Here is a 16,353-nt window from a genome sequence, read left to right on the forward strand (position 1 = left end):
CCACCAAGACTCCCATCTGCTCCTCCCTCCTTTACCCACATCAGGTCCAACTATTCCCATCCTCCATGGAGCACTCCTTCACGCAAACCTGCTTACTCCTTCTGGCTGATGATAGGCCTTGCACTTCTTTCTCATACAGTGGTTCCTAAAAAAATATTTTCCCTGAGCTACACGTTTTTACATCATACATTGACTTGACATCAGTGTTTCCCTTCTGCAGCTATTTGCAAATGTGGCTTTTCTAACAAACACAGCAGGGTTCCACACCACCAGCACAGTTATTCTGCAGCTTTCTGCCTTTTAGCTGATAATTTATCTACATCTAGCTCTACTTCTACTTAAAATGTTTTCAATGCTTACTACAGCTCCCGTATTCTATTCAGATGATTCCAAAAATCTTCTTGCTTGGAGATTTTCTTAAAGGCTACAGCACAATGACATCTGCTCTCTCTGTCATGAGGCATCTATCCACCTGCTCCGATTGCCATGATTTGTTCCAGCCCATATTCTAGTCTCACTACTTTTGATGGCAGCCTTTTTAACAGGCCCCAGAACAGAGGTTTTCCTTGCATGCTGATAGCTTGTGTACAGGCGAATGACTCATTGAACTAACGTGCACATGAAATGTATAAACATCACATGTGCTAAACTTGACTGTTCTGACAACACCAGAAATTAATCTCCACCACATACATGTTAATTCATATCAAGTATATTGCATTTGAAGTTATAACTCTGCAAGGTTGTCTATAAACAGAAATAGATTATCTTTCTCCTGAAAGAGTCGAAGTTGCTATAGGCCACTCAATGTATTACTGAACCTCAAAGTGCTTAAAGAAGTAAGCAAAAGCATAATTTATATATGTTACCAGAAAAAAGTAGCAACGAGAATCTCATTCCTGATCTACTCCAAACATAGCTAATAAAAAAGGTTGTAAAGATCTTGTATTATCTCAATCTTGTCAGAACTCATATGTCAAGACCAAGAGAAGAGATTCAAATGGCTGCCTTCATAAATCAGTCCTACATGGAAAAACAGTACATCAGGAATAAGATAAAAACTGATGGTTGTTCACATGGCTGGCAACTTAAAAATTCATTGACTGCAGAATCTTCTCTGGTGTATACCATACACTTTTTTATATACTTATTTACTAGCTATATGGGACAGTGTAGAACAAGATCTAATGCAGATAAAGAGATTTCATAAAAGTCATTTATATACAAGGAGCCAAGTGAACTAGACTAAGTTCCTGTAGATGCTACGGATATAGGAAAGTTTTAAAATCTTAGATAAACAGACAAGAATAAAGTACACTACTACATATCAAACTTATTGCTGTTTTCCTTTTAAATGTTACTCAAAAAATTGTACTGTTCACAGCTCATTCTGTGTTTCTGCAAAGAATATACCTAATGTACAGATTTTTTTATATAGGCATCTCAGTATAACTTTTTTAAGTATACTCCTACATAACTAATTTTCCAACATTAATCCCACAGTCATCATGAAAAATAAAAACTATTACTACCTGGTACTGGTTTTGGTACGTTTTTAGATCCTCCCGAAGTTTCAGATTTTCCTCTTCTAGTTTATTCTTGTTTAATGCTATTTCATTCACAGTTGCCTTTAGCTTTTCAATAATCAACTCTTCCTTTTCACCTTTGGGCTGGCCATAACTAATTACCTCTTCTTGGTTTTGTTTCTTATTGCTTGTTTGGAATTGATAATTCTGGGTTGGCTTCTATAAAACAAGAAACTTTTAAATGAAATTCAATAATTATATGTAAATTGCCAGGACCAAACCATTACTCCTTAAATCATAAAGCTATTTCCATCTTCACTAGGATTTGCTTAGAAAAGATGGCACAATTGGAATAGTTTGCATTACTTCTCTAAAAGATACTTCCTTTTTTTAGTCTCATGTTCCTTGCCCTCAGTAAAAAAAAAAATGTTTCAGGAACTTTCAAGGGCATAGAATTTTTCAAGGACTTTTCTCCTTTGCTGTGTTATTTCCCTAGCACTTGATGTTAATTACCCCAAATGTGAAAAAGGTGATTATGATGACCTACTCAAAGCAGTTACCTCTAACAAATAATTCGAGAGAAATGTTCTTCTTTGATTCATTGAACTCACTAGGAGCTGTGTGTGTGTGCACCTCAGGACAGATATTAACCTTTGACTAGAGGACTAGCAGTACAGGACTCATGTATAAACAGCTCAGTTACTACAGTAGCTGTACTTCTTTGATATCATTATCCTTAAACCTGGGGAAGAATCATTGGCACGTTCTGCAGGGTCCCACACTCCATCCAGTTTCTTGTACTAATTAAAATCTGAAACTCAAAACTTCAGAAAATTGGTATTCCTGGTATTTGTGAATTCACAGGCATCGTGAAGAAGCATAAATACTATGGTAACTGTTTTTGCTGTTTAAAAAATTATCCACATGCATCCCTCTACTGGGAGATTAACAAGCAGCAGTAATCTTTCAGACGACTTAGAATTAGCTGAAAAATGACAACAAAATACAACCTGGAAGCCATACATCATGTGCAGAGATCAAGTCAAGCAAGAAAACGTATTATAAAATAAATAGGGTTACAAATACCATATTTCATTGCTAAGGACTGCAAAAAGGCATGCTTTAGACAGCTTTTGATGTCATTGACTATGTTCCCATAATTTCTGTTGGCTGAACACCTAAGTAGAATGGACCACTGGCTGCATACCAAATAAAAAGCCAAAAGAAATTTGCAGGTAAGTTTAATTTCTATAGATAATGAATGAAGGTCCCCTGACGTCTAAGTTATGGACTCTGATATACCATAATGTCAAAGCATCTTGTGAAAAATATAATGCAAGACTCCAGCTGGGAATCAAAGACCTCACAAAAGAGGAATTTGAGACATAGACAGAGGACCCATTAATGCTTTTGAAACAGTTAAGGGGTAATAATCCATCAGACTTCTATTTAATAAACTAGTCAGTGTTATGTTGCAGTTGTGAAGAAAATTGTCTTCAAAGAACGTTCACTGACGGCTGTGATGTAAGCCTCAACAGAAAAATGTAGATGATCACCTTGAATGCTCTATTTTGACTCATCTAACTATAAAAGCAACATTCATCAGTCAGTAGTTTTGTCTAGTCAAAGCCTTGCTTTTTTAACACGTTTTTATGGAAGTTCAATAGTTGCAATATATTGCTTTCAGCATCTATAAACAAAAGTTAACTGTCATCCTTGGAAACTCTGGATATGGGTAAACAGTCTCATAGGAATTGTTAAGAAAGCATTTCACTAGATTAAGATCCAATGAATTTAGTAACAGTGGAAAAGGGGATTACTAGTCAGCAATTGGCTTCCCCTTAATTTTCAAGCTGTCTTGTGGCCCAGTTAATTTCTAAGTTATTTTCTGATTTATTTTTCGAGCAGGATAGGTCATCAAGACATCATTAAACCAATATTTTGTTCTGGATTGGAAGGAATTAAAAAAAAATTGCTAGATCAATAGGCTACGTAAAAAAAAAAAGTAATAAGCAAATTGGCAAGTAAAAAAGAATCACAAAGTCAACCAAGGACTGAATGGTAACCTGAAAGCTGAAAAATATGATAAGAAGGCATAAGTGATCCAACAAACAAATCCAAGGGTGATTCTGGAGTAGCATATAGAAATTCATTTTTCTGCATAAAATATATTAATGTATATTTATGATCTTATAAAAAAAGGAGGGCTATTTTAGATTTGAGGGAATTTCATATTTGAGTCAACATAGTAATGGCATATACCACTTACTTGGTAATATATTTCAATAACTTTTCATCACAGTTAATTGCACATTAGTAAATAGCATAGAAGACAAAAGTATCTCCACTATATACTTAAAAAAGTAAAATGGAACATGCACTGCTTTTTGCAGTTTTTTAAATCCGAAATACTGTAATTTTCATCATGATACTTATTCATTTTGTCATTTGCATAAGGAAAATAAAATTAAAGTAACTGTATTATTAGATCTTTCAGTATGTGCCTGCTTTACCTAGAGCAATGTATTCACTACCAATATATCCATTTACTGTCAGATTCTCTGTAAGCTTAGAGGTGTTCAGATTTTTTAAATTAAGTTAAAATAACTCTAGCTGAGATAACAGCTCATTTAATTATAATTTTCTTCCTAAAGCAGCAAGGGAGGAACTTTACCTGAAATAAATTACATTTCTCAGACAATAATTTTTGTTGAGCATCTAAATAATTGAGGTAATGTTGGCAAATTATCCTCTTCTTATCCCATTCTCTTGATTTTGCCTTAAATTCCTGAAAAACAGAAAGAAAAAAAGGCTAGTAAACACACAGAAAATAACTTTTTTGCTTAATCTAAATAACTTCGGAATTTGTATAGTCCTAAGAAAAGTGACGTTTTTTAATTAACATGTAATCTTTCCAGAATTTTGGAAAGAAGAAAAAAAGAACAATGATACAAACCAGCCATCCAGCTATCTCCACCAGAAAAAAAAACAGTCTCAAGGGCTGTTAATATAAAAAAAATGGGCAGTCAACATAATCATTGAATAAAAATAATAAAATATTTTAAATCATTTCCATTGGTGGAGATCTTAGAGTAATAATACACTCATTTTATTGGAGAGTAGTTCCTGCGACTTTAAAGCTATATCAGTGGCAAGTAATCAGTAGAGAATTGAATCCTTAATATTTAGACAAATGTTTTCAGTGCATGCTTTTTTTTTTTTTTTTAAACAAATGGGACAGCAGCTACTGTGAATAAATTTTACTTCTTTCTCTCTTTACAATTGCTGCTTCCAGTTCTGAGTTCACCTAGTTTAAACAAAAACTTCTTTAACAAATTCTATCAGATTTATCTAATATTTGTTTTGTATTTGCACTTATATTCCTATTTATACTATATCTGAATTTGCTTTTAAATTATACCAGATCTTATATGTTCACAACTAGACTTTAACAGTAGTATCCTATAAAATACGTAGGAGAACTCCCATTACTAGAGCTGTTGCTCTTTTAGTTTGAAGAATTAGCAAAATAAAAATATAATGTTTTATACAGTGAAAACTGTAACACTTATAAGCTGTTATGAGAACTTCCTTTTTCGCAATGGAAATGTAGGTTCCAAAAGGATAGATGATTTTTTATAATTATCCTAAACTGGCATATTCCCCAAATTAAAAAAAATAAGATTTTATTTGCTATTGAAACAAAATTGAATGCTTTCCAACATAGATTAATATGAATCTTCTCTTATAGCTTTCCTAATACCTACTTTGGCAGTTTAAACCAATAAACATCTTCCCATTTTACAAAATGTGGTACAAATGGAATTTCAGACTACTTAATGAGGACTGCCAGTTCAAGGCCTTACTAAGGCACTGCTGAGCTTAGTAGATTTTTAACACAGTAATTATTTCCTGAATACTAGAATTTGCTGAATATATTCCAAGCACTCATTTTTCATACTGCATAATTAATCAAATTATAGCATTGTGTTACATTATTTTCACATTTTAATCTTGAATAAGGTCATTCTCATATAAGCTGGATCAGACAGTTTCACAGCAGTGATATATTTAGCCAACGATAGATGTATAACCCATTTACTATTCTTGTAGTAGCAGATGTTGGCAGCTATGCTGCAGTCCAAAGTGCAATAGCTTTTCTGATGGTAAGAACTCTTTCATGTGGTAGAGACAGCCACAATATGTAGAGCTAGGATGCATCTAGGATGTCTCCTGTTATGTAGAAACAGTCATCTGAAGGTCACAAGAGTTAGTCCTGTGTCTTACAGTGTAACAGAGAAGATAGGCAAGTCCAAAATAAATATCCCAAACCCCTGCTTAATTGCAGCTTAAGTATGAAAAGACTTAAAACCTATTAGATCTTAATTTTTTGATTGTAAAGTTCTCCAAGTGTCTAAATCATCTACATCATAAAGGTACATAAATATACATCATAAAGGTACCATAAACATACATCATAAACCTGTAAGTCTTCACAATGCTTAGCAGCTAGGCAACTAGCTCATACTTTCAACTGGTACTCCTCTGCTTACTTTCCTTACAGGACCCAGTTTAGTAAATGCTGGAAGCACACACTACTTCATAGATTTCAGAGATTTCTAGGTTGGAAAAGACCTTAGAGATCATCCAGTCCAACCGTCCCTAATCCCCATTAAACCATATCCCTAAGTAGTTCATCCACCCTATTCTTAAACACATCCAGGGATGGGGACTCGACCACCTCCCTGGGCAGCCTATTCCAGTGGCTGACAACCCTTTCAGAGAAGAAATACTTCCTAACATCCAACCTGAATCTGCCCTGACTAAGCTTATACCCATTTCCTCTTGTTCTATCACCCATCACTAATGTAAAGAGCCCTTCCCCCACCTCCCCACCATCCCTTCTCAAGTATTTGTAGGCTGTAATCAGGTCTCCCCTCAGCCTCCTCTTCTCCAGGCTAAACAGCCCCAACTCCCTCAGCCGCTCCTCATAAGTTTTATTTTCCAGCCCCTTGACCAGTTTAGTCGCCCTTCTTTGGACTCGCTCCAGGAGCTCAATATCTCTCTTAAAGCGAGGGGCCCAAAACTGGACACAATATTCCAGGTGCGGCCTCACCAGTGCCGAGTACAGGGGCAGGATCACTTCCCTGTTCCTGCTGGTTGCACTATTCTTGATACACACCAGTATCCCATTGGCCTTTTTGGCCACCTGGGCACACTGCTGGCTCATATCAAGCTGGTAGTCAACCAACACCCCCAGGTCCTTCTCCGCCAGGCAGCTCTCCAGCCACTCTTCCCCGAGCCTATAGCGATGCTTGGGGTTTTTATACTCCAAGTGAAGGACTCTGCACTTGGCCTTATTAAAGCTCATGCCATTGGGCTCAGCCCAACGATCCAGTCTGTTCAAATCCCTCTGAAGGGCCTCCCTACCTTCGAGCAGATCGACACAGCCTCCCAGCTTGGTGTCGTCCGCAAATTTACTGAGGGTGCATTCAATCCCCTCATCCAGGTCATCCAGTCATCCATGCTTTATTATGCTCATTACAAAGAATGGCCAGAGAAAATGTAAATTTTTTTATGATCCTCCCATGCTTCATCAAACGAGTGGTTAGACTGTTTTCCTCATATGTGGAAGCCTCAGTTTAATAATCTTCTCTCCAGACAGAATCTGAACCAGAAGGTTCCCATTTTCATTTGCTAATTAACAAACAAGTGTTATTTTTCAACAGGCTCTGGAATTCTTCCTTTTGAAGTTGTTTCACTTTGCACAGGGTATTAGCAGATTTATTGAATAAATAAAGAAGAAGCAGCAAAAATTAGCACATCTAGAGATTATATTGCTCAGTTATAAAAAATGAGACTGGATACCAATTTCTGCACCAGGGAATGTAGCTGGAAGAGCATTTGGAGAGAAATCATCACTTGGAGGCACGTTTTCTACATGCCACTTCTCTGTGCTGGCTAACTCTCCTGTTGGCCCAATAAATACATGATTATTCTACAGATCATAAAGTAACTTCTAACTCTGAGAAGTCAAGGCCGGGAGTTATGATAAGAAATCAGTATCCTCCTGTATCCAAGAATAAGTCAGCTAAAATTCATTCTGTGTCCAGAGGGATAGGGAATATGGCCGAATCCTATCCTCAACATCTCATATTTTCTAGTCCCCCACTCAGTATGCTGGATTTTGTGGAATGTATTTTTAGATGCCTAATCCTTCCTCATGCGCTACCTAGGTACATTCAGCACTAAGGTCAAGGTTATGGATTGCCTCAGGCACGAGGGTGCTGACAAAATATCTGTGTAACAAGCAGTTTTCCAGTCCTAAATCCTTCTTCTATCTAGCCCTAAATGGTAAAAGTTGTCCTGAGGTCTATAAAACTTGAATTCATGGTAGGTATTATGTGACAGTATCCTGCATATGTAAAAGATCTCATGCCTCAAGAGATTATATTACCCAGTACACACATATATTAATCAGGAAATCAGTAAAATTTATTTATAATTACACTTATGAAGAAAATTATCTATATTAACTCATAAACCTACTAAAAACACAATAAAACTTGGATAGAAGAACAAAACATGAATATTAAACTCTGCACTTTTTCTTGCCAGAGCAAGAAAATTATATAATTTTTGTAGAATTACCAGGAAATTAAAGTTTACAACTGCAAACAACAAATGAGTTCTAAAGGCATATTAAAATCCAAATATAATAACAAAGTATTCTTACCTCCAGTTTCTTGTATAAAGTGCTCAGTTCAGATGGTGTCTCTAAGCTTTCCTCACATTTTTCTCTACTTTCAACCTTTTTTTGTTGTAACTGATGGAACTGTAGCTTTTCGTAACTATGTGTCAACTTTGAAAACTAAAAACGGAAGCAGAGTTGGACATGCAGAATCTATCAAAGATGACCACGTGGCCAAAGTTTTCTTTAAACTATAATCACCAACTGCGGTTTCAGCATTCTAATAGAATATTAAATCAATGTAACAAAGAATCAATTAGCAAAGTTAATTTATTACAGATGAAGAAGACTAAGCTCTCATCTAAATGTTAACTAACTGTTCAAATGGGTTCATGTGACAGCTACTTAATTCTGCTGAGGTTCTTTATGGCACTGTTACCCATAGTGTCATTTCCTCTGCAATGTTTATACGAAATGTTCTATACTTGTTTACTGCCATCTTGTGTTGACATTTTTTAAGGGTGCTTCACTAGCCAGAATGTAGGATTATCATTAACGTATTTTAAACTCACATGTTTCTTTTTTATCATGAAAATTGTTGAAATGTCATGTATATGATGATTGCATTCTTCTGGAATCATTAAGTACTAAAGAGTGTCTATGAGAACTAGGCACTAAATACTGTTCTGCCTATTGATCTTTCCATGAAAGCATGGCTTAGGAGTCAGAGGCAAAGGAGACAGAGGCAGAGAAGGAAAGTATCAGCAGAAGTACCAGCCTCTTCAGAAGGTACCAGCCTCTTCAGAAAAAGGGCCAGTCTGACCAACAGTTAGATGCACTATACAAGTAAAGGGGCTAGTGGTCGTTAACAGGTTTGATACAGTAAGTTGACATTGTCTGGTAGAGATATGTACATCTGGTTTTGAAAAAAAAAAAAAGGAAAACCAAGAATATTGATAAAGGAAACACTAAAAATATGGTCTTGAGGGAAGCCGAGTGAAAGAACTTCGCGAAGAATGTTGAGTAGAAGAGGAGCTTTCAACTATGAATACTGATCATGCCTCTTGCTGTTTTGTTCCTTTAAATTCATAGAATTCATAGAATTCAGGTGTATATGACTTAAAAAGTCCTGACTTTAACATAAAGTCCTTTGTCTAACTAAACAAAATCCATGAAACCTCATATTTTTTTAACTGCTCAAGCAAATTCCTGAAATTATTGTCTGGAAAATAGATTACTTCTAAGGAAGTAATTGGAAGTGGAATGGAATCCTATTGAACCAACCTAGAATGAGCAACTGAGGGCTGTGCAGATAATGAAGGCGGCCAAAGAAGTCCAGAAAAGATACAAAAGTGCATCTGGAGTTTGAAAATCATCTGGAAAATTCCTAGAGACATTTGAGATGATTTTGAGAACTCATAATATGGAACAGCAAAAAAGAATTGAAAAGATGACCAGAAAATAGATTGTCCTAGACTAGAAAGTTTCATGAAATGGGGAGGTCCAGGGATAGATATGACCAACTTGGAATTTCTGAATAGAAATCCTGTAACATGGACTTACGGATCTGAGATATCACCTTCAAAATGAAATCAAAAGTCTTGCAAAGAAGCTGCCTATATTTGAAATTGACCTTGCCAGAGAACACAGTTAAGGTAAAATATTTAAAATGGGTTAGAGTTAAGAGTATCCAGGCTCAAACAATATGGAACTCATTGCCTTTGGAAGAGGGATATTCTTTTTCAAATAACAGGAGTTTTGCTCTTGAATATATTCTGGAACATGTGAACTGCCTGGAAGGAGTGAACTCAGAGGAAGACGGTATTAGACTGTTCATGCTAAAAAGGCTAGGAAATACAGGATCCAACACCAGCAAATCTGTCTAAAAGGGAACAGAATATCCAAAATGAGAAAATTGAGTTTGAATATCAGATTTATTCAACAAAAGTAGGATATTTCAGACAGATTATAGTCTCGATATTATCATGACTGCAAATTAGACTAAAAGCCAAGAATCCTTCCATTTAATGCTAGATATTTACTTTTAATATTAAGTCCAAGTTGTTCTATTCGCATGTTCTACAAGTGAAAAAAAAAAAAAAAGGCATATTTTAGTGAGTTCTGGGGTAGAATTCATCTAAGTTTAGATTTCTTCTGAAAGTTCAACATCCAAGCCTGAACTAGTCCGCATTAGAAAAAGCTGCCTCCAAATGCTTAGTAATTTCAGCTGTCTTAAATTCTCATCATACACTGACATGAGTGTCTGTTTCCATCCGTCGATTCCAAAGGGCTCCTGAGGAAGCTCAGACATAGGCATCTAGCTTTTAAATGTTTAAGTGAAGCAATTAGTTGCTAAACTACTTAGAGCAAGAATGGATTCTTGTCCTTTTGCTGAAGGACTTATGTTATTTTCAAAATGAGAATAACTACTAAACACTAATAGAGAAAAAAACGAAGAGAAAAAGTGATGAAGATGAACCCCTAAAGTTTTTGCTATTTAATTATGATGAAATGTTGTACATTTGAATGAGCACAGCAGTGTGGGCTAAAAGTTTCAGGTTACATATCAGGAATTATTTCCCTAATACAAGAGAAATACAGGTTTTACTGCATTCAACAGGCACACAATCAATTCAGTGGGAACGTTACTCATTAAACAGCTCCTTTTATTATTAGCAAGGGTAAAAAGCACAGAGGACCACAAAAGCAGTATATCAGAAAGAAATTTGTTCTGAAGAGCCTACTATTCTTAGAGCTAGAAAAAGTGATCCTTTCTATCAAGATTAGGAAGGAACAAAAATTGCGAGGGATTTTAAGAATACATCTGGAGAGAAAGATGCAATGCTACTGGTAAACAGTAACACTCACACCATTTGTGCAAACTGAATTGTAGCTCTTCGGATTATACAGTGTAGAAGGAGGTATAACTTTCAAGTAAGGAAAAGAATCAAAAGAAGAGAGACAAAGGAGATAAGGCAAAGATGACTATTATCAGGGAAGCTCTATATTTTAGATATGAGTTTGTGCGGCTGAGAATCGGGGACATTCAAGTCATTCTATTGTAGACACTGCAGCACTGTAATTTAAGAAAGAAACTCAATAAGGGGACATAGTAAAAGCTAGAGTGGGATAATCCTACTGTCTAGCACAGGTGCTTGGAATTGTTCTGACGGGAAAACTTTATGTTTACCACGTAGAGAATCTAGGTGAGCCTCCTAACTTAAGCACTTAACAGTCTACTTCTTCGGCGAATGTGTACGGGATGCATATTTCATGAAGAAATATGGTTTGGTGAAAGAGGAGATATGGGAATCAGAAGATAAAATGCAAATGGCATCAATGCTGAGACCTTTGGTAAAATAAATACCCTCAGCAAGTTTGCAGATGACAACAAGCTGTGTGGTGTTGTGGACACACTGAAGGGAAGGGAGGCCATCCAGAGGGACCTTGACAGGCTGGAGAGGTGGGCCTGTGAGAACCTCATGAAGTTCAACAAGGCCAAGTGCAAGGCCCTGCACGTGGGTCGGGGTAATCCCAAGCACAAGTACAGGCTGAGCGGAGAATGGATTGAGAGCAGCCCTGAGGAAAGGGACTTGGGAGTGCTGGTGGATGAGAAACTCAACATCAGCCGGCAATGTGCACTGGCAGCCCAGAAAGCCAGCCATACCCCGGGCTGTATCAAAAGCAGGGTGGCCAGCAGGTCGAGGGAGGTGATTCTGCCCCTCCACTCAGCTCTCGTGAGACCTCACCTGGAATACTGTGTTCATCTCTGGAGTCCCCAACACAAGAAGGACATGGAGCTATTGAAACGAGTCCAGAGAAGGGCCACGAAGATGATCAGAGGGCTGGAGCACCTCTGCTATGAAGACAGGCTGAGAGAGTTGGGGGCTGTTCAGCCTGGAGAAGAGAAGGCTCCGGGGTGATCTTATAGCAGCTTTCCAGTACCTAAAGGGGCCTACAGGAAAGCTGGAGAGGGACTTTTTACAAGGGCGTGTAGTGACAGGACAAGGGGCAATGGATTCAAATTGAAAGAGGGGAGATTTCTATTAGATATAAGGAAGAAATTTTTTACATTGAGGGTGGTGAGGCATTGGCACAGGTTGCCCAGAGAAGTTGTGGATGCCCCATCCCTGGAGGTGTTCAAGGCCAGGTTGGATGAGGCTTTGGGCAACCTGGTGTAGTGGAGGATTTCCCTGCCCATGGCAGGGGGGTTGGAACTAGATGATCTTTAAGGTCCCTTCCAACTCTAACCATTCTATGACTCTATGATTCCATAAATATGATGACTGAGAGACAAAGAAATATTTGGAGGCATATGTTGGGAAAGTGATGTATATTCTTAAGAGCTAGAAATCCAAACATCTTGCATAAAGATAAAAGGAGAAGCAATCAGAATACTCAAAGAAATGTTAGATGGTCTGAGTGGTAACCAAAAAGGAGAATCTTGGCATGAAGTACAACCAGGTTTACAGAGAGAAGCTTGTAGGTTAGCAAGTGTCAGATTCTTTGAAAAACACAAAGGAAAAACAGATTATATTTGGCCATGGAAAGGACTTTTATGGTAAATAACAACTTTGAAATCTTTATGAAAAATGACTTGGAGTTTCAATTTCAGAAAGTTCAATTTCAGTGAAGTTCTTTGCAACAATATGTAACATAAACCCAGTCATTTTCAGCATGGGATTAAAAAAAAAAAAGTAAAAAATATTGCAGGAAATGTGAAAAAGCATGAGAAAAGAGAGATCTGTTATATTTGGGGGGATAGTTCTGCATTGCTAAAGGTACCTTTTAACTTATATGTAAAAAGTCATATTGTTTTTCATTGTATGATGTTTATTTTCTCAGTAATCATGCTGTTTCTTTTTCTGTGATTTGTGTAAATTATAAAACAGCTTTCGTTTCTAGCTACTTTCCCAAATGATTAAAAGTGTTAAGTATATACAACGAAAACACTCTCTGCTTATCCATGAAACTGTCTGCCAAATCAATTTCCAAATATAAAAGGAAAAATAAATCAAAGATAGCATAATCTTAAAAATAAGCTATACATTTATTGGTTTGATGGATTTGGGTGGTAAGTGTTATCACCTCTAAATGAAAATAGTGATATTCAGTTTATGCAATCCAAGATGATTCTATGGTAAGTGTGATGTCTGGAGATTTTTAATTGTAACACTAAATCTTTGGTAGGAGAAACCAGTGAAGAAAACAGTAGAATAGTAGAAGAAACAATGTAGAATTGTGTATGTTAACTTGTTAAAAGCTGAGAAACAGAATAGATGGAAGTTCTCTAAGAATTTTAATTTCATGATTGAAGTGAAAAATAATGAGGAAACAAAAATACAGGCACAAAGCAAACACGGCCAAAGAGAATCACAGAAGCATAGAATCATAGAACCATAGAACAGTTTGGGTTGGAAGGGATCTTTAAAGATCATCTAGTTCCAACCTCCCTGCCATAGGCAGGGACACCTTCCACTAGATCAGGTTGCTCAAAGCACCCTCCAACCTGGCCTTGAACACTTCCAGGGATGGGGTATCCATCATTTCTCTGGGCAAGCTGTTCCAATGTCTCACCACCCTCATTGAAAAAATTTCTCCCTTATGTACAATCTGAATCTACTCTTTCAGTTTAAAATCCTTGCCCTTTCTCCTGTCACTATAGGTCCTTGTAAAAAGTCTCTCTCCATCTTTCTTATAAGTCCCCTTTAAGTACTAAAAGGCTGCAATAAAGTCTCCCCAGAGCCTTCCTTCTCTTCTCCAGGCTGAACAACCTCAACTCTCTCAGCCTTTCCTCATAGTAGAGGTGCTCCAGCCCTCTGACCACTTTATGACTCTCCTCTGGACCTGCTTCAACAGGTCCATGTCTTTCCTGTGCTGAGGATCCCAGAGCTGGATGCAGTACTCCAGCTGAGGTCTCATCAGAGTGGAGCAGAGGGGAAGAATCACCTCCCTCGACCTGCTGGCCATGCTTCTTTTGATGCAGCCCAGGACACGACTGGCTTTCTGGGCTGCAAGCGCATATTGAAATAAATAAAGCCAAAAAAAATTCCCAATGTCAATAATCCAGGCTACCCTAGTTCTGATACTATGTTCCCTTATGGAAAGCTATCAGACCACTTTAACAATCCCTGTAAATCAGGCAGAAAAAACAGAAAAAAATTATAGCAAAGACATGACGAGAACAGTTTCAGTCTTAAAATTCCTAATATGCATCATAGTCTTATTAGCATGAATCTAATTATTGATTTTCTTCATTCACCAAGGTTTTAGGTTATTAATCCAAAGTCAGGAAATTGAGTATCTGTCTTAATAACAGATGCCACAATCACATCAAAATCCATCCAAAGAGTTTGGACATGTCAGTACAGAAATGATAATGGAGCCTAGTAGGAAGCTGTAGTCATCATCATTTCTATGACCCAATTAATCTTTCCCAAATCCATAAAAGTACCTCTGTACCATTAGGCACGTATAAGCTCTTTATACTGCAATCATAAAATAATGAATCTGACATTTTTCTTACTTGAGATTTCAGTGCTTGAAGCTGAGTTTCATAATTCTGAGCCATTTCATAATTAGTTTTCTGCAAGTCTTCCAGTTTCTGTCGAAGTAGTCCCACCTACAGTTAGAATAAGCATTGAAATTTATCTTCTCTGAAGTGTTCCAAAATATGTCATTTTTGGAATAGTCATTTGAAACTTTGATATAAGACTGTTGCTTAAAAGATAGGTATTAAAAATATATTTTCATTCAGTAACTTAATAATAAAATGGATACCACAAACCTGGATTGTATCAACATCTAGTTAGGGATTTTATAGTAATACGTCACGATTTAATGATAATACTGTACAAGTCTGGCATGAAAGACCAGTTAATGACAGCATTTCTGACCCAACTATATAAATGAACTGCTGTGCCCTATTGTGAAAATCTTGCTTGAATGGCTTATATAATCACATAAATGACTTTCAAGTACTTCTGTAAAATTATTGGGAGACGCTCCAGACTCATTTCAGCTCCCTAAGTATAGTGCCATTTGAGATATCTTCAATTACCTGAGAGTTTCACAGAGATCTGAGAAATATGGCAAAGAGCATACATGACACCTATGTTTTTCTGGAGAGGCAGCTGGAAGCTAGGTGGAATATGCTGAAATAGTTCAGATCACATCTCTGTGCAGGCAAATAAATTGATGCCTTAAGGAATGGCTAGCTGAATTATTCTCTTGGCTCCTCTGACTGCAATGACTAAGGCCAAGTTCCAAATTGCTCATTAGAGAGAGTTATTTCATTTTCAGAACTCTCACTGGCAGTTCAGACACCTAGCTCCCACGAGCATGGCCGTGTGTAAACAGCGAACTTCAGATGTCTTGAGCAAGAACTGAATGCTGTGCTAGGATTTACGGATGCTTTTGAATGAATATTCCGCAGACAAGACTGTGAAGTACAAACAACATCAGGTATACTGGGGCTTTCGGTTTGATAAGCAAGCCTAAGTGGTAATACAATTCAAATCTTCACTATTAATAATAAAATTATCATACAAAGCCAGGATATCATGTAAAATGATACAAATCAGGTATTAACAGGAATTACGAAGACATAATTTTGTGAAACTTTTTGAACTGTACATTTCCATGAAACTAGAAGTGTTGGCATTTAGAAAAAACATCAAATTATCTTTTTACAGCTAAACTGAGAATATTTGATTTAGACTTTAGGGAAATAGAAGAAATATGAGACTTTCAATGGCATTTTTACAATCACTTTTCAGAACAGAAGCACACTTTAAAACAAAACACTAAGGATAATTAGTGACCTTTAAAATACGTTCGGTATTTTTACATGATCGAACAAACACGTCTCCTTATAGAGCATTTAGATCATACTATTAACTAACTCCCAGAACAAATATTTTCCTTATAGAATGTGACACTCTTAAATACCTCTTGACCTTTTTGATCCAGTTTGCTTTGGGCACTTGCTAATTCTTGATCCTGGATATCCATTTTTGTTTCTAAAGCTTTCGTCTTCCTTTCCCATTCCACTTTCTTGCTCTTCACCATGATGTCAATTTGATGCACTAATTCCTGAAGTTCAGCTTCACATGGAGAAGATCTAAAAATATTTTT

The 16,353-nt window shown here is 36.8% G+C and overlaps 1 protein-coding gene across 1 annotated transcript in view; it reads right to left on the reverse strand.

Annotated features, from left to right (window-relative positions):
• DEUP1 (deuterosome assembly protein 1) overlaps positions 1–16,353 on the reverse strand; it is a 51,352-nt gene that overhangs the window by 26,063 nt on the left and 8,936 nt on the right. Inside the window, exons 2-6 of the mRNA XM_086614194.1 lie at positions 16,168–16,339; positions 14,744–14,839; positions 8,263–8,397; positions 4,201–4,314; positions 1,533–1,745 (exon numbers count right to left, since the gene is read on the reverse strand). Coding sequence (XP_086470320.1) covers positions 1,533–1,745; positions 4,201–4,314; positions 8,263–8,397; positions 14,744–14,839; positions 16,168–16,339 — 730 coding nt within the window. The remainder of the gene's footprint in view (positions 1–1,532; positions 1,746–4,200; positions 4,315–8,262; positions 8,398–14,743; positions 14,840–16,167; positions 16,340–16,353) is intronic.

This window comes from Tauraco erythrolophus, chromosome 1 (genome assembly GCF_009769465.1).
Source record: "Tauraco erythrolophus isolate bTauEry1 chromosome 1, bTauEry1.pri, whole genome shotgun sequence".
Lineage (NCBI taxonomy): Eukaryota > Metazoa > Chordata > Aves > Musophagiformes > Musophagidae > Tauraco > Tauraco erythrolophus.